This window comes from Myotis daubentonii, chromosome 8, assembly GCF_963259705.1.
Source record: "Myotis daubentonii chromosome 8, mMyoDau2.1, whole genome shotgun sequence".
NCBI lineage: Eukaryota > Metazoa > Chordata > Mammalia > Chiroptera > Vespertilionidae > Myotis > Myotis daubentonii.
In genome coordinates, this window is record NC_081847.1 from 88,552,607 (window position 1) to 88,576,151 (window position 23,545).

Here is a 23,545-nt window from a genome sequence, read left to right on the forward strand (position 1 = left end):
GTCAAAATAAAGCTCCGTGGCATCGCCGGTGGGAGCCGAAGGTTGGAGTCCTGCCTCGGTCTCCAGTCCTGCTGCCCACTCTCTGGTTGGGTTCGTTCCTGTGCAGGGTCGGCTGAGACCTGGGGCTGGTGAAGTTCCGGGACGCAGGGCTGCGGGGAAAACGGACGGCAGCGCGTGTCCGGCAGGGCGCTCGGACCCTGTCCAGGTCCCCGCGGCGCAGGCGGCAGGGCCCGTGCACGGCGTGAGAGCCCGCAGAGCCCCGCTCGGCGGCAGGATCCCCTTCCCCTCCCTTGTCCTGCAGGCGGGACGCGGGCCGGGGGCTGCCCCGGAGAGAGGCGCCCGGCCAAGCCCGGCCTCAAAGCGGTCATTGTCGCGGGGCGCCCCGCCCCCGCCCCGGGCGCGTCCCCATGGCAACGCGGGGCTTCGCGCTCCCGCCTCCTGGGCCGCAGACAGGAAGCCGTCCGCGCCGGGGGCTTCTGGGAAACGGCTGAGAGCGGCGTCTCTGCGTCGGCCGCGGACAGCGAAGCCGCTGCGGTGCCCGAGCCCCAGGTTTGCGCCGGAGTGCGGGAGGGCCTGCGGGGCGCCGGGCGAGGGGTTGCGGGCCGCGGCGGGAGCCAGCGACGAGCCCCGGCGGGACCTTCCCCGGGTCCCGGGGGCGCAGGCCGCCGTCTCCGCACCCGGCCGCTGCGGCCCGGGGGGTGGCCCCAAGGCCGGGTGGGGCTCGGCACCCTCCGCCGGTCCTCCTGCCCTGCGTCCTCCGCGACCCTGCCCTTTCCCCTCCCCCACCCGCCGGTTTTGTTCTATTTCGAGGCCCAGCGTCTCGCGGGGAGTTCTGGGACTCGGCTCGGGCGGGGGTGGGGAGGGGCGGGCCTTGCGCGAGGGCTGCCGGGACTTGTAGTTCCGCCGGCCGCAGGCGGAAGTGCTGTGCCCCGCCGTGGACGCGCCCGGCTGGCCTTGGGTCGTGAGAAATCCGCAGCCGCGGGTGCGGAGGGGCCGGCGGAGGGCGGGGCGGGGCCCGCGGCGGCGCTCGGCGGGATCAGGTAGGGCGATCATCGGGCCCCCAACCCGAATGCTCCCCGGACCGCGCGCGGGCTGCCCTCCCCGCACCTCCCGGGAGAATTCAGGAAGAAGAAATCCCGTGTAGCTAGGAGGCTGCCGCCACTGCTAAGGCAGGAGTAGGCGGGGACGACGTGCGGCTAAACCCTGTTTCCAGGACCACACTCCAGAGGAGCGAGTGACACTCCGTGTGTCACGTGTCTGATGAGGGCTTTTCTGCTCCTGGTCATCTTGATGGGGCCCCAGTCGGTTTCCGACCTGACCGGTTTTCAGACCCCGGGCCCCGAGTAGATGCGTTTCTAAGACGTGCGGTCCCCAGCGGCGTGGGCATGACTGCAGGTGCCGGGGAATGGCCGGAAACGGGCCGGGCCTCCCCGAAGGCAGAAGCGGGGAACACAGTCACCCGGTGCGGAATGGAATTCGTTGTGGCTAAAGCCTGTCGCAGATTTAGACAGTCACGGTGTGTGGGTGACTGAGTAATGCTTGCATCGAATGGCACGGGAGGTTAACCCCCCCCCCCCCATATTACGTTATCTATTCCTGAGCAAGTGAACAATTAATTCTTCAGTTTATTTTAAGGGTAGGGGGTTCTTAAACATTCTAAAAATACTTTTTAACGTAACAGATTCTGCCTTAAAATACTTTTTTCTTAAGCATATCCTTGCTTTTGAGTTGCCCTAAGTGTGGGAGGGAACACCAGTCTTCAATTGCAAATAATGTGTCTCAGGATCAGGTGCATTTAGGAAACACTACAAGGCCAGGTAGTAAATGCTAGGTTTTTCAGGCCATCTAGTCTCTGTGGCAGCAATGCGTCTCTGCCATTGTAGCGTGAACTGTGAACAAATAAAATTATTTAGGGACAGATGGTTTCATTTTCTATCGTTTTCACATGTCATGAAGTATTCTTTTGAGATTTTTCAACCATGTGACACTGCCCTGGCCGGCTTAGCTCAGTGGTTGGAGCATTGGCCTGCGAACCCAAGGGTCGAGGGTTTGACCCTGTCGGGGCACATGCAGAAGGCAACCAATCCATGTGTCTCTTACGTCCATGTCAACGTTTTTCTCCTCTCTCTCTCTCTCTCTCTTTCTCTCTCCCTCCCCCCTCCCCTTCTTCTCTCTCTCCTTCCTCTCTCTCTCTCTTTCCTCTCTCTCTCTCTCCCCTTCCTCCTGCCCTTCCACTCTCTCTAGAAATCAATGGAAGAAATATCCTCAGGTGAGGATTAAAAAAAAAAAGTGAAAACTATTCTTAATACAAGTGTACAAAAATGGGCAGCAGGCCAGATTTGACTCTGAGCTGCAATTTGCCAACTTCTGGTATAGTTTATTGATTGGAATGTTTTAATTCAGTAAAAAGAAATGTTTTTACCTCCTTTATCAACATGTATCCAAATTCTTAGGATAGTTGGGCGTTTACGTGGTTAATTTTTTGTGTCTTAGGATTGCCTGTGGAGAAAACGAGGTATCTCCCCGAGGCCTGTATTCTGCCTGCCTCGATTGTCTCTTGGTGAAGCATTAAAATCAGGATGTCTACGCAGTCAGGGGAAGAAGATTCCATACTTATCATCCCGACTCCAGAAGAGGAGGAAAAAGTCCTGCGAGTGAAGTTGGAGGAGGATCCGGATGGTGAAGAGGGATCGAGCATCCCCTGGAGCCGTCTCCCCGACCCCGAGGTCTTCCGACAGCGGTTCCGGAAGTTCGGGTACCAGGACTCCCCGGGGCCCCGCGAGGCCGTCAGCCAGCTTCGAGAACTCTGCCGCCTGTGGCTCAGGCCCGAGACGCACACGAAGGAACAAATCCTGGAGCTGGTCGTGCTGGAGCAGTTTGTGGCCATCCTCCCCAAGGAGCTGCAGACTTGGGTTCGCGAGCATCACCCCGAGAATGGAGAGGAGGCCGTGGCGGTGCTGGAGGATTTAGAGAGTGAACTGGATGACCCCGGACAGTCGGTGAGCCTGCTTGTGCCGCTTTCCTGGGTCCGAGGCCCTGCCCCACCCGGAGGCAGAACTGCTGAGTTACCCCCACTCAATGCAGTATCTGTGTCCCTCGGCCTCTCTCAGGTCCTGTGAGTTCCGATTCGCATTAAACTCCGTATCAACTGACCCCCAGTCTTATTCGCAGGTCTCTCTCTGCCGGCGGAAGCGGGAGGTGCTGGTAGAGGAGATTGCATCTCAAGAAGAAGCGCAGGGATTACCGAGTTCGGAGCTCGATGCTGTGGAAAACCAGCTCAAGTGGGCGTCCTGGGAGCTCCACTCCCTCAGGCACTGCGGTGAGGACCAGGCTTCCCTGGGGTGGAGGGTGAGACAGAAGGGGGCTTCTGTCTAGAACCCTTTGCTTATTACCCGTGTGTGTGTGTGTGTATGTGTGTGTGTATGTGTGTGTGTGTATGTGTGCTTGTATGTGTGTATGTGTGTGCATGTGTGCATGTGTGTATGTGTATGTATGTGTGTGTATGTGTGTGTGTGTATGTGTGTGAGTGTGTGTGTGAGTGTGTGTGTATGTGTGAGTGTGTGTGTGTGTGTGTGTGTGTGTGTGTTTTCCTTCTTAGACTGGACACCCTGTAGGAGCTTGGTTCTTTTCTCATAACAGTTTGCTGAGCTCAGGTCTTTTGTTCCTAGACATCACCATCAGCCTTTTCTTCTCTTCTGCCTCCTCCTGGATGGCCGGCCCGTTTCAGGCTGGCTGGCGTCTGCTCACTCTGAGCCAGCGCCTGCCTAGAGCCCAGGTCCCTGTACATTGTGCATGCACTAGTGCATATTGGGCGTCTGTTCCATGTCCGTTCAGTCTCCTGCCTCATCTCGCTGGTGCAGTAAACTTACCTGAGGCCTCTTCAAGTCTGTTTATTTGTTATTACTGGTCTTTCTAAATTTTCGCCTATTTTTTCAACATCCTATCCAGAGTCATTTTTTTCTAAGGTTCTTTTTTTTGTAAAAATGATATTTTGATAAAGTTCTTCATCTTCTCTAAGTATTCATGCAAAAATGGGCTTTCTAGCTATAAGAAGCTTTTTTTTTTTTTTAAATGATTTCAGAGAGGAAGGGAGAGGGAAAGATTGAAACATCAATGATGAAAGAGAATCATTGATTGGCTGCCTCCTGCACGCCCCCAACTGGGGATCGAGCCTGCAACCGGGGCATGTGCCCTGACCGGAATCGGAACCTGGGACCCTTCAGTCCGCAGGCTGATGCTCTATCCGCTGAGCCAAACTGGCTAGGGCTATAATGAGCTTTTAAATACAGAAAAATTAAATTAGTGCTTCCCAGTATTTTTTATAATTAATGCTACATTCTTGTTTGTATACTTTGATACCACCCATTTTATCCCTCAAACTACTGGATGTGTTTTCCCGATTCAGAACTTCGGGTGTGGGGCTGACGTATGCTGGGAATCTGGACATTGTTCTGTGCAATACAGTTTGCACACCGTTATCATTGGCTGGGAGGTGGCATTTTCTTGGGCAGAAAACTTCTCCCCGCCTGAGTTTTAGGGTGCTTTTCATCTCTGCGATTCCTCGTTTCAGCAGTCTAGTCTCTACCTCACTTGAGAACGTCCTTCTTACTGCGCCATTTGTTTCCATGTGACCCGTACCCTCCTCTGCCTCTCCTTGTCAGCCTTTTCTCCTGACTTTTTCCTGTTCTCAGCCATCCAGTATGGACCTTTCCGAGCGCTGCTCTCACCCTGTAGTAACCGTCTTGACTTTTCAAGTTTCAGGAAAGTCTTTTTTTTTTTCTTGTAAATTTTATATATTTTTAAATCATTAGAAACATTTGTTTATTGGAGTGTGTGTATCAGGAAAGTTGTAAATGAAACTTGCTCGTATTGCTGCCTGCAGATGTGATGGTACCTCATGCTGATAATTCAGGCTGTTCGTTCACCAGGCACATCTGTCTGAGGCTAAGAAAGACTCATCTAGATACTGAGAAATACCAAGTAGGGCAGCGTTCTTCACAGGAAAACTTGGATTTATAGGGCGTATTGCCTCTGTGAGTGTCAACCTGAACTAACACAGGATGCTCCCAGCTCATCCTCAGCCCCTGTCAGGACTCCTGTGTTCTCATCTTGGCTGTGACCTGTCTTGTCTAGCTCATTTCAGAAATAGCTACTTTCTAACTGATGGCTTATTTTTTATACCATTGTATTGAGGTAATTTCTCCCTTTTTCAAAGCAAAAGAATATTATAATGCTTTTCTAATGGCCAGCCTTATTTTATTTTTGTTCTTACAAAGTTCCATCCAGACCTAGTTGTGTCACTCTCTCCTGAATGTCTTAAAATCTACCATCTTTCTGTTCTTTTTCCCCCCTCATTACCATTTATAACCCACTAGCCCAGCCGTGGGCAAACTACGGCCCGCGGGCCGGATCCGGCCGTTTGAAATGAATAAAACTAAAAAAAAAAAGACCGTGCCCTTTTATGTAATGATGTTTACTTTGAATTTATATTAGTTCACACAAACCCTCCATCCATGCTTTTGTTCCGGCCCTCCGGTCCAGTTTAAGAACCCATTGTGGCCCTCGAGTCAAAAAGTTTGCCCACCCCTGCACTAGCCTGTTCCTACTTCTGTTCAGATTTAACTGTTTAATCCCTCATTATGTTATTTACCTCATTAGCCTCACAATCAGTCATTTCATATTTTTCTCTTTTGAGAGTGGCAACCTTAGCATCAGCTTTCACAATATTGTTTATAGATGAATGGAAGCTATTTATTTACTTTAAATTCATTATTTTTTTTTTTTCCTTTGGGTTTCTATCTCCCAGAATAGGAAATGAATGATATTTACATTTTCTGTTTGTTTCAGATGATGATGCTAGGACTGAAAATGGAGCGTTAGCTCCAAAGCACGAGATTCCTTCAGCAGTGGAATCTCATGAAGTTCCTGGCACGCTCAGTGTGGGGGTTCCTCAGATTTTTAAATACGGAGAAGCCTGTTTCCCTAAGGGCAGGTTTGAAAGAAAGAGAAATCCTTCGAGAAAGAAACAACATATATGTGATGAGTGTGGAAAACACTTCAGTCAGGGCTCAGCCCTTATTCTTCATCAAAGGATCCACAGCGGAGAGAAACCCTATGGATGTGTTGAATGTGGGAAGGCATTCAGCAGAAGTTCCATCCTTGTGCAACACCAGAGAGTCCACACTGGGGAAAAACCTTACAAATGTCTTGAATGCGGAAAAGCCTTTAGCCAGAATTCTGGGCTTATTAATCATCAGAGAATCCATACTGGGGAGAAACCTTACGAATGTGTTCAGTGTGGGAAATCCTATAGTCAAAGCTCAAATCTTTTCAGACATCAGCGAAGACACAATGCAGAAAAACTGCTGAATGTTGTGAAAGTTTAAGAAATTAAAAATAAAAGTCAGCACTCAGGTCTATTTCTTCAGAAATGAAGACAAAAACATGGAATGATACATAATGATACAGTTTGGTCTCCCTATAAGAATGTTAGAAAATCCACTGGGAAATGTAGAACATTGTCACTCAACATTATCAGTTTGTTTTGAAAGAAATGGTGTCATACCTGCCTAGAAACTGAAATTTTAAACTTAATTTACATGTGAATGCCTAAATCTTTCATGTGATGTTTATATTCTTACTATTTTTTTCCAAATAATGATCTACTTGATTCTTTGTCTCTCACAATTTTCTTTTGTAGACAGACACATTAGGTTTGTGTTGATCATGGAATCTTCTTTGCAAGGATACATTCCCTTCCCTTCTACATTAAAGGGCAACATAGGGATTATGAAGTCTGAAAACCGAAACCATCTTTTCAAAATTTACTCTTCTGTTTTTTTGGGGGTTTTTTAACCCAATTTGGATATGCATTTCAGAAAATAGAAGATGAAAGATGACTAAAGCTTCAAAGTAAAATTAGAAGTGATGGTGATAAAACATCAAAAAGTGAATGGGACGCCTAGATTGGGAAAGATGTAAAAATATTTGGATCCCAAGAATTGAAGTGTATCAAGAATTTATCTAGATATAATTATCTGCCTGTAGGAAAATAAAAATGTTGCATCCTGTCTGTAACTTGGAGGCATCCCACTAATGAAAATAATGTTCTCTGTATCATTCGAAAGTGGACAGTCTAAACAAGAATCATAAACTATGAAAGTAGAAAAAACACTAGAGAGTTTGCAGTCAATGACAGTGTTGAAGGGCAGATGTGAAGGTAATAGTCCATCTTGGCTTTGAGAAGATCCAATTCATTATTATTTTGCCTTCGTTTTTGTTAAGGATAGAAGAAATCCCTGACCAGGTGGGTAACAAGTATCAGGTTTGTTATTTTATTTTAGTTTTTTGGTAAAAAAGGGTTGAACACCAGGCTAACAAAGCAGCCACGCATTCATTCATTCAACATTTTCTACCGACAAGGCACTGTGCTGGGTACTGTAGCCCTACCATCAGGTAGGTGATTCTTCCACTGTATATTATCGGGGAACTGGTGCAAAGCGGTTTCTTGTGAGTTAGCCTCTGGCCCCCTTCTGAGCAGTCCTGGGGGAGCCATAGTTCTCTTACCAGGGTGCTGTATTTGGGGGAGAGGAAGACGGCTCAAACGGCTAATCCTAACCGTCTCTCCAGCATTCCTCAGAGGTGAGTTTAAAATTCTATCACAGTTTAGAGGTTTTATAAAACTAATCAATCTCTATTAGCATTGAGGTTGTACTTACATGTTAAGTTGAATGGATTGTTCTATTTAAAAAGTAAACGACTAGGTTATTAACAACTAGTTTATTAACTATCAGAATTGATTGAACTATTTTTTAAAACTTTTAAGTCTTAACACATTTTTATAAATGTATGAAAGTAATGCATTGTAGTAGTAAGGTTATATACTCCTTGGCTGAGAATCTGAAGTACTGTAGTTCTACTGTTCAGTGGAAAACTCTGGAAGTTAAAATATAGAAAATGAGAAAAGGCTTTCTTATAGTGGGCAACATTGTGTGGAAAATGACCCATTTGAATAAATATTTCATAGTTCCAGAGATTTTGGTTACAACTGGTGCTTGGATTAAATTTTAAAAATGGAAGGTGAAATTTGCATGAGCCTATTAAAAAGCATAGTAATACATGCAAGGCCAGCTGGTGGAGAAGCGAGGCAGAATGGGGCTTGTTTATAGGTTTTCTGATAATTATAAGAAATGTGCTTTATAGATTAAGGTTTATTGAACTATAAATATGTAGTAATGATATAATGTATTTTAAGTTATACAAGAAAATGTAGGGACTTTTGTTTGGGTCTTTTTTTCTGTAGCTGAGAGGAAACATGTCAATGTCCAATAAAGGTATAGCCTCCTCTGCTCTAAGATGCAATGATCTTGAGTTGATTGATTGATTGATAACTGGTTTCTTTCCAAGTAGGCTTTGAGGTGGCATATTTGGAATTCTGCTAGGATGACAGGATTCTTAATATCAGAGTAGGTAAGAAGGGGTCAAGCTCTCAGTGGTTGACATTTCATGCTTTTTTCGATTTTATATCTTTTCTGTATACCAAGAAGCTTCAGTGTGGTAGATTTGTCTTAAAGGCCAAAGATGTTTGGTATAACGTGAGAGCTTAGACAAAGTAGTGTTAGAGTTGGCAAATAAGTGTTTGTCTTGCCAGCTCATAGCCATGGGTTGTTTAGAAAACATTCTGAGGCTATGGCAGGGCTCAGTGGGGAAATGGCTGGATCCAAAAAGACTGGGTGATGGTCCACAGGAAAAGAAAGTGGTTGGTGTACTTGCTGTTTCTGATTAGGTTATATCCCCGTGGATAAATCGACCTAAAATAACTATTCAGTGATTTATGATTTCATCTCTACATTTATCTATACCCACACAGATAATCATAGCAATTCTGGGGGCTGCGCAGCCTCTGATGAAATGGTGATCTGGCAGTTGTCAAGCAGTGGCAACTTTTGGTTAGCAAACAAGCAGTCAGTGTTAATGGCATGCAGACTGCTGATACCTACCCAATAGCCACTGAGCATTTGCTCATTACTGGTAAATTCTGGGTTTCTTGGAGGTTAAGCTCCTTACATTCACACCCAGTTGGCACTTGATCATTTAGCAGTATGTCTACCGCGTTAATGTAGGTTGAAGGGAGAATTATATGTATTGAAATAATCTGCATGCCAGGCATCGGATTAGACCCTCCTTGTCGCACTTAGATTTGTAGACTAAACAGCAGGATTCAGAGATCATGTGACTCGCATGTGGCCAAGTAGAGCTAACACTCAAATCTAGTTCTGTGAACTCCACAGACATCAATTTTTCCACAATGCCATGAGCAGTGGCTGTTAAACCTTGATTTTAGATTTTATCTTTTATGGTTCAGAGGTTTTTATCTTTTATAGTTAACAAATATGAAAACTATTAAATTCACTCATTAAGATTTTTTATAGTACAGAATATGAAGTGAAAAAGAACATTCTTTCTCATAGTCTTACTCAGAAGTAATAATTACGGTCTGTTATTCTTCCAGACTTAGGCATATACAAGTTTAAGCAAAAATGTGTTAATAGCCGACACTTGTGGTTCCTATAAAGGCACTGTTTTGAAGTGCTTTACCATGGATTAACTCTTAATCCTCACAGCAACCATACGAGGAAGGTACATATCCCCATTTTACATGTACTGCTCTGAAATTTGTCTCCCCTCCTTCCCAATTTGATATAGGCATTGTTTTTCATGGCTACAAATACTGTTCCATTGCATGAATATACTGTTATTTATTTAATCAACCCCTGGATAATTTCGTTCTTTTTTTAAATTATTATACATAAAGGTATGGTTAAGATCCTTGTACATATATTTTGCTGCTTGTGTGGGTATTTCTGTAGGATAAATACAAGTGGATTTTTTGGGTCAGAGAATGTGCACATTCAGCATTTTAAGAGATGCCACCCAAAAGATTACCAATTTACAGCAGTTTACAACTCCTCAATGATAAGAGTGCCTGTGGGCACCCACACCAATCTGATAGGCAAAATGTATTTCCTTCCTTTGATAATTAATGAGGAACATTTCTTCTTATGTTTATTGGCCATTTGCATTTCCTGTTATGAATTGTGTTTGCCCATGTTTCTTTTTTTTAAAATTATGAAAGTATAAATGACTACTAGCTCAATGTATAAAGCATAAATGATACAGGTATAAGAACAAAGACTTTCTCCAGCACTTCAATCACATTCCACTTCCCAGAGTTTAGTATACATCTGTCTAGTCCCCTTTCCATACATCTCCATTTGAATGTACATAAGCATATAAAAGCTATTTTTGCATAAACAGGATCATATATGTGCTGTTCTACAGCTTGCCTTTTTTTTGGTCTCAAAAAACCTATTCCTGAGGTCTTTAAATTTCTTTAATAGGATTCAATATTATGAAAATACCATGACTGAAGGTATTTTTTTCTCCTGCTCTTACATTGCCAAAGTAAATGTTTTTTCATATATCTTTGTGCATGTGTGTGAATATTCCTTTAGGATGGCATTGTCTAAGGTGATTACATCAGCGGTGCACTCCCTGATAGGCTCACCTTAGCCTTCCTAAAGGCCTTCATAACGTTATATTTTACCAACTGTAGGGAAAATGCTCATTTCCCCATATGGCCTTACCTGCACTTATTTTATCTGAACAACAACAACAAAAAATCCTTAATTACATTTCCCTGATTAATGATAAGGTTGAGGTTATTTTCATGTTTATTGGCCATGGATTGTTTGTTCACATCCGCTACCTGCTTTCCAGCTGGGTTATGTGTGGGTGTATGTTGTCTTTGTTTGTACAGCATCTCTTTTCCGTCTTCTGGTAACAGAGCCCTTATTTATTGCGGGGAACCCATTCCCTATGGCTTAGCTGAACACATGACCAGGTCTGGCCTCCCTGAGTTCTGCAGCTCCTTACCGTAGCCGCAGTGATGAAAGCATAGGCGTGTAACTCAAGCCAGGCTACAGAGAGCTCTCAGCAAACTGCAGAAACGATTGGCAACACGGCTCACGGAGATCCCAGGAACTAAGGACTGTGTGTGTACCATGTGGGGAGAGCGAGGAGAAGCTCAGAGGCTAGCAGAAAGGACAGAGAACTGAGTTCTGATGTCATTTTTCTGGAGGCCCTCGATCCAGCTGTGCCTAAAGCCTGCCCTACCTCCGGACTTTAACGTTTTGTGAGCCAATAAAGTCCCTTTCCTGTTTAAGATAATTGAATTGGGTTTCTGTCCTGATTAATATAGGTTATTTGTATTTTCTTATTGATTTGTAGAAACCGCTGTAATTTTAAATTCTAGACTTATACTTTATGCACTATACAGGTGAATAAAATCAGCATGGCCTTCCATGGTTTGGCCTCTGTCAACCTCTGCCATTTGTTACTGCACTCTCGATACCACACGCCACACACATACACTTTCCACACCAGTAATAACTGAACGTTGATGTTGGGAATGTCTGTGGATGAAAAGCTTTTCACATGGTCGTGTCTTCAGGAATCTCTCTTCCCATCCTTCATTCCAGGACTGAGAAGGGATGACACTGCTGTCTATGCTGCAGCCATTCCTCTGGGGGCATTCCCCGCAAGTGTTTTCTGTATGTGATCCGAGGAGGCCCTCCCCATGACCTCCATCCCCCTCCCATGGTTCTTGGGGGCCCTCATTTGATTCTCAGGTCTGTGGATTTGAAATTGCTCAAGCCCAAGACTTCTGGGGTTTACATTTGTTGCCCCTGTGTGTGGAGACTACATGTGGCAGTAAAAAGAAAAAACACTAAAAAACATTTTATGTCGGTGAATAAGGAGAAAATAAATCTGGAAAGAGGGATACGAAAATCCAGGAGGAAAGGACTGCCATGTAGGAAGGTCGTTCAGGGAAGGTTTCACTGAGAACGCGAGAGCCAATGAAAGACCAGTGAGGATAAGAAAGCAAGTGGACCCGAGGAAAGATGTTCCAGGCATGTGAACACAGTACCAAGGACTCGATGTGGGAACAGTGCGTCATTTGTTCAAGAAACAGCAAGGAGGCCAGTGTGTCTCCAGCAGAATGAACTTGGGGGGAAGTAGTGGATGAGGCCAGAGAAAAGTGGGGTGAGGGTTTGGGCAGGGCCAGATCATGGGAGACCTGGCTAGCCAGTGGTGGGACTATGATTGAACTTTGAATGAGGAAAGAAGCGACATGATTAGTTGCTGAGAAGAGAACAAAGTGTCTTGTTTCTTTGAAGTTTCAAAAATTTTTTTACACATTTTTGAAGGTAATATAATAATAGAAAAGGTTTAGAAATAAAAAAGCTAGTTTTTTAAAAATATTAACTGATAAGCTAGCCAGACTGATCAGGGGGGGAAAAAAATATCAGGAATGAGAGGTGTGACATTACATCATACAAATTTATGTAAAAAGTTCTAGTCAAGTTTGCTGATCTCTGTCCTGCTGATTCTAATACTTATTAGGCATATTGCTTGAGCCATCAGCAATATTTGCATAATAGACAATTTCCTTTAGCTTAAAGAACAACACTTTGGTTTTTTTTTTTACCTCACGGATGCTTCTCAGTCTCCATGTTGGTATGTACTCATTTTTCTGGACTACTATATTTAGAAAACGGAGGATGAGGAGTGTAGGATAGCTATGTTATTTTATCTGGATAACAAGAATGTTTAGTAGAGCAATTCACCAGGATAGGGAATTGAGGAGGAAAACATTGGATGTATGTTAAATTCATGAACATAAGTTTATCAGTAGGACACAGGAGAAATGTGTAGTAAACAGTTGGCTCTTAACATTTCACTCAAGAGGGATTGCTAAACTTCAACTTAAAATTGATTACCCTATTTTTCTTTTTCACTTTTTAAAAATTCTCCAAAGAACAGACAATAATTGATTGTATACCTACTTATTGTCTCCCTACTCATTTCTCAACTTATCATGTCAGTATCTTCAAGCTCCTCTACTTCTGGGCCTCATGATTTTATTTCCAGACTTTCAAGTAGTTTTCCTTTTTGCTCTCTTTCCTCCTTTTAATCTTAGACTTCATACAACAGAGAAGTGAGCGTGCCATTCCCTGGTTCAAAGATCCTAATGGCTTTCCATTGTCTTGAGAGCAAAATGCAGAAATGTATCTACTTCCACCACCTAATACTTTTCAGATGACACTAAACCCTGTGAAGTTTAAGTGCCTGTTTACTATCACACTCCTCAACTGTCTTTTCTTTTACTTCATTTTTAATTCCATTTTATTCTTTTTCTTTTAAGTACATGTCCCAGTTATTATTTCCATAACATGTAAGTTTGATGGCAGGAACCTTTTTTTTTTTTCCTTTGGCAGCACTTTAGTACAGTGCCTGGCACTGAATGTTTGAGTGAATTAATAACTAAGCACTCCACTCCACATCATTTCTTGTACTTACTTGCTTCTGTGCCTTTGTTGACTATTCTCTCCCTGCCTTTATGCCCCTACCTCATCCTCCAAACTTCAAGTCTCAGGAACTCCACAAAGCTTTCCAATCAGAATTGAACCCTACCTCCTCAGAGCTCTCACAAGTATCTTTTTGTTGTTAATCAACCGAGAATATTTTTCCATTGATTTTTAGGGAAGGTGGAAGAGAGAGGGAAAGACAGAAACATCGATGTGAGAAAAACATCAGTTGGTTGCCTCCTGCACAAGCCCCAACCAGGGCCTGGGCTGGGGAGGAGCCTGCAACCAAGGTAACTGTCTTTGACCAGAATTGAACCCGTGACCCTTTGGTCCGCAGGCCAACGCTCCATCTGCTGAGTCAAACCGGCTAGGGCTACTAGTAAATATCTTGTTTACCTTTATGATTACATTGAGCTATACGCTTTCTGTATGGACATCAGTCCTTAAATACTACATACTTTGTTGGGACAGTACACAAACCTTTGTATACAAATTTTGTGTAGACTATAAAGCCTTAACAAGTGCCTTGCACATAGTAATTTGACAATTCCTATTGGATTGAAATATTAATTAGATAATTATAGAGGATATTCAAAGTATATGATAGCATAATTTTAAAAAATGGTTAATACCAGAAAGACAATTAGAATGAAAAAAACTTTATTTTTCAGTAGGAAACATTGCATATATGCAGCCTATTAATAGGCATGTCAGAAATCAACAAATGTCTGATGAATGTTGCCACCTAAAAAATCAGTGGGTGGGTATTATTTTTAAACAGAATATGCTACACAAATTAGTCATGGGGTATTACTTTAGCTATACTTTTGTTCAATTTATTGATGACAAGATAAATGTAGTAGAGAAATTATCATACTTTGACATATGAAATATTTTTTTATTGTTTCCCATATTTAAGCTGTGATTAAATGGTAGTATTGAAGAAATTATTTCAAACCACTAAAGCTTATAGGCTTCATTACTGAAAGCAAAATAAATCCATATTTGCTATGTACATCACAGGAACTTAAAAACTCCTCACTAGGAAAACCAAAACTAGGCCACAAAAACTTTTTTTTTTTGTAGAAAATGGAGCACTGGAGTTGTGTAGTTAATAAATTTAGTATCAGAATAGCATCATATGTTCATACACTGGATTTAATGATTACTAGCATTAACATAAGGTAGAACTCTCCAGATGTCAGGAGATAGGTGTGATATCAGAGTGAGGGCCAATTAAATATGGAAGGTATTTTAAGTTTTCCCTACATTATCTAAAATAACTTCTCTGATATGTGATAGGTAATTTGGGCTCACTAAAGATTAGAGGTTATAATACTAATATATTTCTAAGTTCTGATTGCACACCCACAACACTGATTTTTACAATATCTGGTAAGGTTCTTAATACTTTTAAAACTCTCACGGGTTGTATTTGATAAGACTAGAGATTTTCTCACATTATATCAGATACAAATTTCCATTGTTGCTGACATTTGGTATAATTTTTATTCACATTGAACATTTTCCCACAACACACAGGATTCCTCAGAATTTGAGTTAAACCTTCATTATAACAATTGAATCAATGTTTTTCTCTCCACTATGGGTGGTTTGTTTTTTTTTTTCCTTCTAAATGTAGTACAAGAGTTGAGCATTAAAACCTTTTTCATAATCATCAATAGCATTCATAAGCTTTTTTCCAGTATAGTGTCTCTGGTACTGAATAAAGTTGGTGTGTACACTAAAGGTTTTCTCACATTTGTCACAATTAGATTGTCTTGGCCAGAATGGACTTTCTCATGATCAATAAGTTCAGAGATTTGGGTAAAACTTCTGCTGCACTGAATACATGGGTGGGGTTCCTCCCCACTGTGGATTCTCTGATGTTCAGTAACATCAGGGCATGTGCCAAAGGCTTTCCCAAATGTATCACATCTATATGGCTTTTCACCATTGTGGATTCTTTGATGGTTAATGAGATCAGAGCGCCGACTAAAGCTTTTGCCACACTGATCACACCAATACGGTTTCTCCCCAGTGTGGATCCTCTGATGTAGGCTCAGAGCTGAGCACTGACTAAAGGCTTTCCCACACTCATTACATTTGTATGGTTTCTCCCCGGTGTGGGTTCTCTGGTGTTTGATAAGGTCCGAGTTCTGACTGAAACTTTTGCTGCACTGTGTGCATGGGTATGGTTTTTCTCCAGTGTGAATTCTCTGATGAAGAATAAGGTCAGAACTCTGACTGAAGGCTTTCTCACAACTGTCGCAATGATAGGGCTTCTCCCCAGAGTGCACTCTCTGATGTTTAGTGAGGTCCGAGCTTTGACTAAAACTTTTATTGCACTGATTACATGCATATGGTTTCTCTCCAGTGTGGATTCTTTGATGTTTAACAAGGTCTGAACGACGACTAAAACTTTTAGAACAATTACTGCACGGATAGGGTTTCTCTCCTGTGTGGATTCTCTGATGTAGAATAAGGTTGGAGCTCTGACTGAAGGTTTTCCCACATTCATCACATTCATATGGTTTCTCACCTGTATGAATCCTATGATGCTTCACAAGATCTGATCTTCGACTAAACATTTTATTGCACTGGTCACATGGGTAAGGCTTCTCTCCAGTGTGAATTCGCTGATGATTAATAAGATCTGAAAGTCTGCTGAACGTTTTGCTACAATGAGTACACGGATAGGGTTTCTCTCCAGTGTGGATTCTCTGATGCAGAATAAGAACTGAACTCTGATTAAATGCCTTCCCACATTCATTACATTTATAGGGTTTCTCTCCAGTGTGGATCCTTCGATGTTTAATAAGGTCTGAGTTCTGACTGAAACTTTTGCTACACTGATCGCATGGATATGGTTTCTCCCCGGTATGGATTCTCTGATGCAGAATAAGGTCAGAGCTCTGACTGAAGGCTTTCCCACACACATCACATTTATATGGTTTTTCACCAGTGTGGACTCTTTGATGTTTTATAACATCAGAACTCTGACTAAAATGTTTGTTACACTGGTTACATGTATAAGGCTTCTCTCCAGTATGGATTCTCAGGTGTTTCACCAGGTCTGAGCGCTGGCTAAAACTTTTATGACAGTGGCTGCACTGATAGGGTTTTTCTCCTGTGTGGATTCTCTGATGTATAATAAGATCTGAGCTCTGACTGAAGGCTTTCCCACATTCATCACATTTATAGGGTTTTTCACCAGTGTGGACTCTTTGATGTTTAATAAGGTCTGAGCTCCGACTGAAACTTTTAATACACCAATGACAAGGATAGGGTTTCTCTCCAGTATGAATTCTTTGATGCAGAACCAGAGCTGAGCTCACACTAAAGGCCTTCCCACACTTATCACATTCATAGGGTTTCTCCCAATGGCTTCTTTGGTGCCTAATGAGGCCTGTACTCCAAGCAAAGCTTTGTCCACATTCATCACAGTTATGTTGTCTTCTTTTAAAGAGGTTCTTATCCTTTTCATTTAATGTATCCCCCAATTTACAGAATTCTCTGCATTCAGAATCCTGGAGAACATCGTCTCTAGGGTTGTCAGACTCTTCAGTCAATGGTTCAGTTTCTGCTGTGATTTCTTCCTCTGAAGCCAGCTCTCCAATCTTGGTCTTGGTCTCACCATCTAGAACAATAAACAAAATTCAAATGGAATGTGTTCTCTAGACTGTAAGAAACTTTCAGGTGAAACAGATGTCATCACAATATGGGAGTGCTGCAAAACCCAAAATCACCCTCTGAGAGGGAAATTAGGAAAACCCAGGAAGTAATGGACCACAATAGTGAGAGAAGTGGCTTACCAGATTTGATCTGTATATGTTTATCACAGGAGATCTGAGAATACCAAAATCTAATCACAGTGACTAGGAAAGTTAGACTAAATTAGAGCTGATACATAAACAATTCATGAACGTTTGTAAGGTAAGCAGTGTAAGCAGTATGAAAGAGTTGGGGGTGGATGGGGAGGCAGCAGCACCCAGGCTGTCACTGAGAGGGTATACCAACCAGGCTGGTCAGAGGCTATCATTAGGGTAAAGAAAGAGGCATCATGCCCAGGAATAGTCAAAACAGAATCCAAAATTATAAAAAAAATGTCTATACATACTCCTCCATCTCTTTTGTCATTATTACCAACCGAATTGGCCAAGAATGCATTAGCCCTTTTTTGAGTTAGCCAACTTTGGTCAGTCACTGACCAAACTTCCTTACTAAGGAGTGTAAATTAGGAAAAGGTCAGAGAGGTGGGGCCAGAAATCTCTTTTGAGTTGATTTTTGAGAAGGCCATTCCTTGCTCAACAATGGTAGGAGCTCCATTGAATTTCTTGATTGTCAGCCTAGTGTTAAGTGGTGGTTACTATAAAAAGCACATCACAGCCGGCCACGGTGGCTCATTGGTTGAGTGTCGACCTATGAATCAGGAGGTCATGGTTTGATTCCTGATCAGGGGATATGTTGGGTTGCGGGCTCAATTCCCAGTGGGGGTGGGGTGTGTGTGTGTGCAGGAGGTGACCAATTGATGATATTTCTTTCTCATTGATGTTTCTCTCCCTTTCCCTTCCTCTCTCTCTCTCTCTCAAAAAAGAGAAAATCAATAAAAACATACTAAAAAGAGGTAAAGTACAATAAATTACTTTTGTAATTTCGAAGGCAACATTTTCAACCAAGGTTCTGTAAGAAAATGATTTGAGTGATTATTTTTTTAAAAAATATTTTATTGATTTTTTACAGAGAGGAAGGGAGAGAGCTAGAAACATCGACAAGAGAGAAACATCGACCAGTTGCCTCCTGCACACCTCCCACTGGGGATGTGCCTGCAACCAAGGTACATGCCCTTGACTGGTATCGAATCAGGGACCCTTCAGTCCGCAGGCCGACACTCTATCCACTGAGACAAACCGGCTACAGCAAGTGACCATTTTCTTAATTCTCCCCAAAATGGTACATAGATACCATAATAGGAGAGACATTAATACATTGTATGCGGGAAACGTATTTATACGTTTTACGTTGACTGGTAGTAGAGCGTGGGACACGTATTAATATGTTTTTTATAGACTAGCGGTAGAATGCGGGTAACGTATAAATATGTTTATTTTTATACTTTTTTATTGCTCTAAAGGGATGCTAACATGCAAATATACGAATTCCAAAGGACAAAATTGGGTCTCTAACACATACAATGGTGAATTATGTATGTACTTCCAGGTATAACGGTAATCAATCTATTCAACTGCAAAAATGGCCCGCGCCACCTGTTAGCGCGTGATAAAAACTACCCGCAAACAATGTGTTAACACTAGATTGCCCAAGGAAGTAATTTTGACTGCTTTTTAATTTCAATTAGAAAAACAATTATGTATATAAGGACACAATGTCTTAGAATTTTGTGACTTTTTGTACAACATATAAATGCGTTTATTAATAATTGTAGTTACCTCCCCCCTCCTTCATTTCCGGTATATATATATATGTGTTATGCCTATATTGCCCAAAAGCAGTCATTTTGATTGCTTGGGAAATTTTAAATAATCAAATGACTCTTATTATTATTTTTTAAATATATTTTTTATTGATTAAGATATTACATATGTGTCCTTGTCCCCACGTTACCCTCTACCCCCCCCCCCCCCCCCCGCTCATGCCCTCACCCCCCCGTTGTCCGTGTCCATTGGTTAGTTCTATATGCTTGCATATAAGTCCTTTGGTTGATCTTTCCCCCTTACCCCTACCCTCCCTTACCTTCCCTCCAAGGCCCGACAGTCCAATCAATGCCTCTCCGTCTCTGGATCAGTCCTTGTTCATCAGTTTATGTTGTTCATTATGTTCCACAAATGAGTGAGATCCTGTGGTATTTATCCGCTCTCCAGTTCCATCCATGCTGTGGCAAATGGTAAGAGTTCCTTTTTTCTTCTTCCTCTTCTTAAAGAATACCTTTCAGCATTTCATATAATGCTGGTTTGGTGGTGATGAACTCCTTTAGCTTTTTCTTATCCGTGAAGCTCTTTATCTGACCTTCTATTCTGAATGATAGCTTTGCTGGATAAAGTAATCTTGGTTGCAGGTTCTTGCTATTCATCACTTTGAATATTTCTTGCCACTCTCTTCTGGCCTGCATGGTTTCTGTTGAGAAATCAGCTGACAGTCGTATGGGTACTCTCTTGTAGGTAACTGACTGTCTTTCTCTTGCTGCTTTTAAGATTCTCTCTTTATCTTTTGCTCTTGGCATTTTAATTATGATGTGTCTTGGTGTGGTCCTCTTTGGATTCCTTTTGTTTGGGGTTCTCTGCGCTTCCTGGGCTTGTAAGTCCATTTCTTTCACCAGGTAGGGGAAGTTTTCTGTCATTATTTCTTCAAAAAGGTTTTCAATATCTTGCCCTCTCTCTCCTTCTGGTACCCCTATAATTCTGATGTTGGTACGCTTGAAGTTGTCCCAGAGGTTCCTTACACTATCTTCATATTTTTGGAATTTCTTTTCTTTTTTCTTTTTCGGTTGGGTATTTTTTGTTTCTTTGTATTTCAAATCTTTGACTTGATTCTTGGGATCCTCTAGTCTGCTGTTGGATCTCTGTAAATTATTCTTTATTTCAGTCAGTGTATGCTTAATTTCTAGTTGGTCCTTTTTCATGTCCTCCATGGTCTCACTATACTTAATGAGGGATTCATTAAATTTATCAGCGGTTTCCATAAAATTCTTGAAAAACCTTATAAATGTGGCCTTGAACTCTATAGCCAGTCGTTTGCTTTCCTCCATTTCTGCCATTTGTGACCTGTTTCTTTGTCTCCGCATTTTGGCTGCTTTCCTGTGTTGATAGAGTGGCCCTGCGTGCCAGGTGTCCTGTAGGGCCCAGTGGCTCAGCCTCCCCAGTTACCTGAGGTGGACACTCTTGGTGCACTCTTGGTGCCTTGGTTGTTGTAGGATCACTGGGAGGAATTGACCTCCAGGCCAATTGGCTGTGAGAATCAGCTGTGTCTGAAGTGGGAGAACTTCTGTGCTGAAGACACCCTTCTGGGGCAAGACTTGCTTCAGTGGGGCTTTGGTGCTCACTGAGTCTGCTCCCTGAGTGTGTCCCTTATGGATCTGAGGAGTTGCAATCTGGATGGTCCCCCTCTGACCACTGGGTACAGTGGCTCCTGGATCTAAGGAGGTGCTAATTCAGCCTCTGCCTGAGGCCACACGGCAGGAGCCACGAAGAGGCTCAGCTGTGAAGCAATGCAAGCCACTGCGGGGCCTTGGGCCTTCTCTTGGAAGTTCCGGGTCTGCCTGGCTCCGCTGCAGTTAGGTACATTCACATGCAAAAGCCTCTGCCAAAGCCTGGGTGGGGCGGGGTCTCAGGGAATCAAAGGGCGGAGCAAACAGCTATGGCTGATTCTCCGCCCAGCCCTAAGGAGTCGCGGGTCTCAGTGACCCGATAATTGCTGCAAGCACCTCTGAGGGAAAGCCGCCCTCAAGTTCGCCTGCTGCCCGACAGTCCAGCTTCCCGTATGAATCCTGGGTCCCCAGAGACTTCCCGAAACCGGAGTTCAGAGCAGTCGGGAGCTTGTAATTCAAAAAGACAGTCGCGTCCTCAGGTGCCACCCCCTTTCCACGCGCGCTTGAGCCGCTGTACCTCTGCACTTCACCTCCGCAGCTCCTCTGGCTCTCAGTGTGCTTTTCTTTCCTTCTAGTTGTAGAATTTACACTCAGCCAGCCTTCCTGTTGTTCTGGATGATGTCCGCTCTGTCCTTTGCGGTATTTTTCAATTATTGTGGGAGGCGGCAATTTCCCGGTGTTTATCTATGCTGCCATCTTAGTTTCCCGACTCTTATTATTGAATTGAGTAAATTTCTTATATGACCAGTTTGGCTCTGTATTGAAATAACAGTTTTCATTTTTTTTCGATTACCATCACATGATAACATACAAGTACATGATAAATTGTCGATACTTGATAAGTTGCAGTTGCTCAATAAGCTAAACTAGTACTTGTTATTCGAATCTTTATGCAGTGATACTTGTTCTAATAAGTTGTTTATTTTATTTCTTTTGCTCCCTAAATTCATGAAAGAAATGTCGAATAGAAGGGAGTTATTGGAAAAGCTAACGAACATAAGTGAAGAGTGCTCCGATATAGAATCAGATGCAACAAATTCTGAACTATCATCTGAAAATGAAGCGGATTATATTCACAGTGAAACATCTGACACTGAAGATAGCGATGAAGAGTCGATCACCAATGATGAAAATGAAAGTGCCATCAATAGGCCCAGGAAAAGGTGTAGGGTGCTAAGTAGTTCAGACTCTGATGAAGAAACTGAACACACCTTTCAGGAGACTGAAACAGCTGCCGATGGTACTGTGTGGTCAAAATTTGACGAAGGTGGTATTCCTGGAAGGTTACCATCTACTTGTATTTTCAAGGGTGTGAAAGGGCCAACAGGCTACGCAAAAAGGAACATTATGGCAGATAATCTTATCAGTGCATTCTCGCTGATAATAGATAACTATATTATCAAACATATAAAGAAGTGCACAGAAGAAGAAGGCCGCCGAATTTTGAGGAATGACTGGACAACAACATTACCGGAAATACGTGCATTTATTGGGATTTTATATGCTCGTGGAGCCTACGAGGCAAAAAATTTAAAACTGAGTTATTTATGGTCAGCAAAGTGGGGTCCCGAATTCTTCAGAAAAACTATGACCAGAGAAAAGTTCAAGCAAATCCTACGATTTATTCGTTTTGACAAAAGAACCGAAAGAAGTCGGCACCTACAAACAAATAAGTTTGCCTTGGTTTTGGAAATATGGGACAAGTTCATTGAAAATAGTCAAGCTTGCTATCAACCAGGGCAAAACATAACAGTTGACGAACAATTATTTCCGTCAAAAGCCAGGTGCAGGTTTACACAGTCTATGCCTAATAAACCCAACAAATTTGGCATCAAATTCTGGCTTGCATCAGATGTTAGTAGCAAATATGTTTTGAATGGTTTTCCTTATTTGGGGAAAGATGAAAAACAACCATCGTCAATGCTTCTCAGTGAACATGTTGTTCTGAAACTTGTCGAGCCATATACAGGCTGTGGAAGAAATATCACGACCAATAACTTTTTCACTAGCATGTCACTAGCGACAAAATTATTGGCCAAACAAACAACTCTAGTTGGAACTATTAGAGGAAACAAAAGAGAACTACCCAAAGCAGCCAAACAAACGAAGGATAACATGCCTCCTTTTTCCACTCTGCTATATAAATCAGAGAATTGTGTTCTTACAATATATAAAAGCAAACCAAATAAAAGAGTAGCTGTTCTAAGTTCTAAGCATAAATTTGTGAAAATTGATAAAAGTAATAAAAAAATGTTACCGGAATCTATTCAATTTTATAATAGCACAAAATTTGGAGTTGATATGGCGGATCAAATGGCCAGAAAATACACAGTAAAAGCTAGTTCTTGCAGATGGCCCCTCCAAATATTTTTCAATATTTTAGATTTGGCTGCTATAAATGCTTGGATCCTTTACAAAGAAACGACAGGAATACAAATACAACGAAAAGAGTTCTTGTTTCAATTAGCAGAACAGCTTTCCACCGAATACAGAGCTGCAAGACAGAAAAATTCATCAGAACATGAAGACCCACAAAGATCAACTGCAACATCATCAAATGCAACCCATTCTAACAAACGCAAAATTTGTCAAGTACAACTTTGCCACAACAACAAAACAAATAATATATGTGAAAAATGTCAAAAGTATGTTTGCGGAAGATGTATACATAAAAAGATTTCCACTTTCATTTGCATAAAATGTACAAATAATAATGCATAAATTATTCTTTTTCCAAGTGAAGTAAATTTTTTTGTTAATATTTACTAATAACTTGTTATATAACTGTAAATAATATACAAAATATTAAAAATTAATTTTAAACAAATTTCTTTACAAATTAGTTATTCTTTCACAATGCAGTCATTTTGACTGCTTTTGGGCAATATAGGTATATACTAACTTTCAGTCTTTCTAGTGTTAATATATTACTTATAATGGATGCTTAGAGTACTTGGGCTCAATTCTCTCACAGAATCACATCTGAGAAAAGCTGCTATGAAGTAACTAG

General features: G+C 42.3%; 3 protein-coding genes across 4 annotated transcripts in view; 2 read left to right on the forward strand and 1 right to left on the reverse strand.

Moving 5' to 3' along the window:
• Positions 1–421: 421 nt before the first annotated feature.
• Positions 422–11,382, forward strand: ZNF24 (zinc finger protein 24). 2 transcript variants are annotated; one of them, XM_059707346.1, is made up of 4 exons: positions 422–549; positions 2,494–2,999; positions 3,172–3,319; positions 5,848–11,382. In XM_059707346.1, the coding sequence occupies exons 2-4, from the start codon at positions 2,580–2,582 to the stop codon at positions 6,384–6,386; spliced, it is 1,107 nt and encodes a 368-aa protein (XP_059563329.1). In that variant the 5' UTR covers positions 422–549; positions 2,494–2,579; the 3' UTR covers positions 6,387–11,382. The 2 variants fall into 2 exon arrangements, with proteins under 2 accessions (XP_059563329.1, XP_059563330.1); XM_059707347.1 differs by lacking the exon at positions 422–549 and adding an exon at positions 904–1,040.
• On the forward strand, positions 7,568–23,271 carry LOC132240033 (piggyBac transposable element-derived protein 4-like). The gene is made up of 2 exons (XM_059707345.1): positions 7,568–7,641; positions 21,491–23,271. Exon 2 carries the CDS (start codon positions 21,493–21,495, stop codon positions 23,254–23,256), a length of 1,764 nt encoding a protein of 587 aa, XP_059563328.1. The 5' UTR covers positions 7,568–7,641; positions 21,491–21,492; the 3' UTR covers positions 23,257–23,271.
• The window catches only part of ZNF397 (zinc finger protein 397), a 29,769-nt gene continuing 20,297 nt past the window's right edge, over positions 14,074–23,545 (reverse strand). Inside the window, exon 2 of the mRNA XM_059707342.1 lies at positions 14,074–17,070. Within this exon, the coding sequence (XP_059563325.1) occupies positions 15,119–17,070 (1,952 nt within the window). The 3' untranslated portion in view covers positions 14,074–15,118. The remainder of the gene's footprint in view (positions 17,071–23,545) is intronic.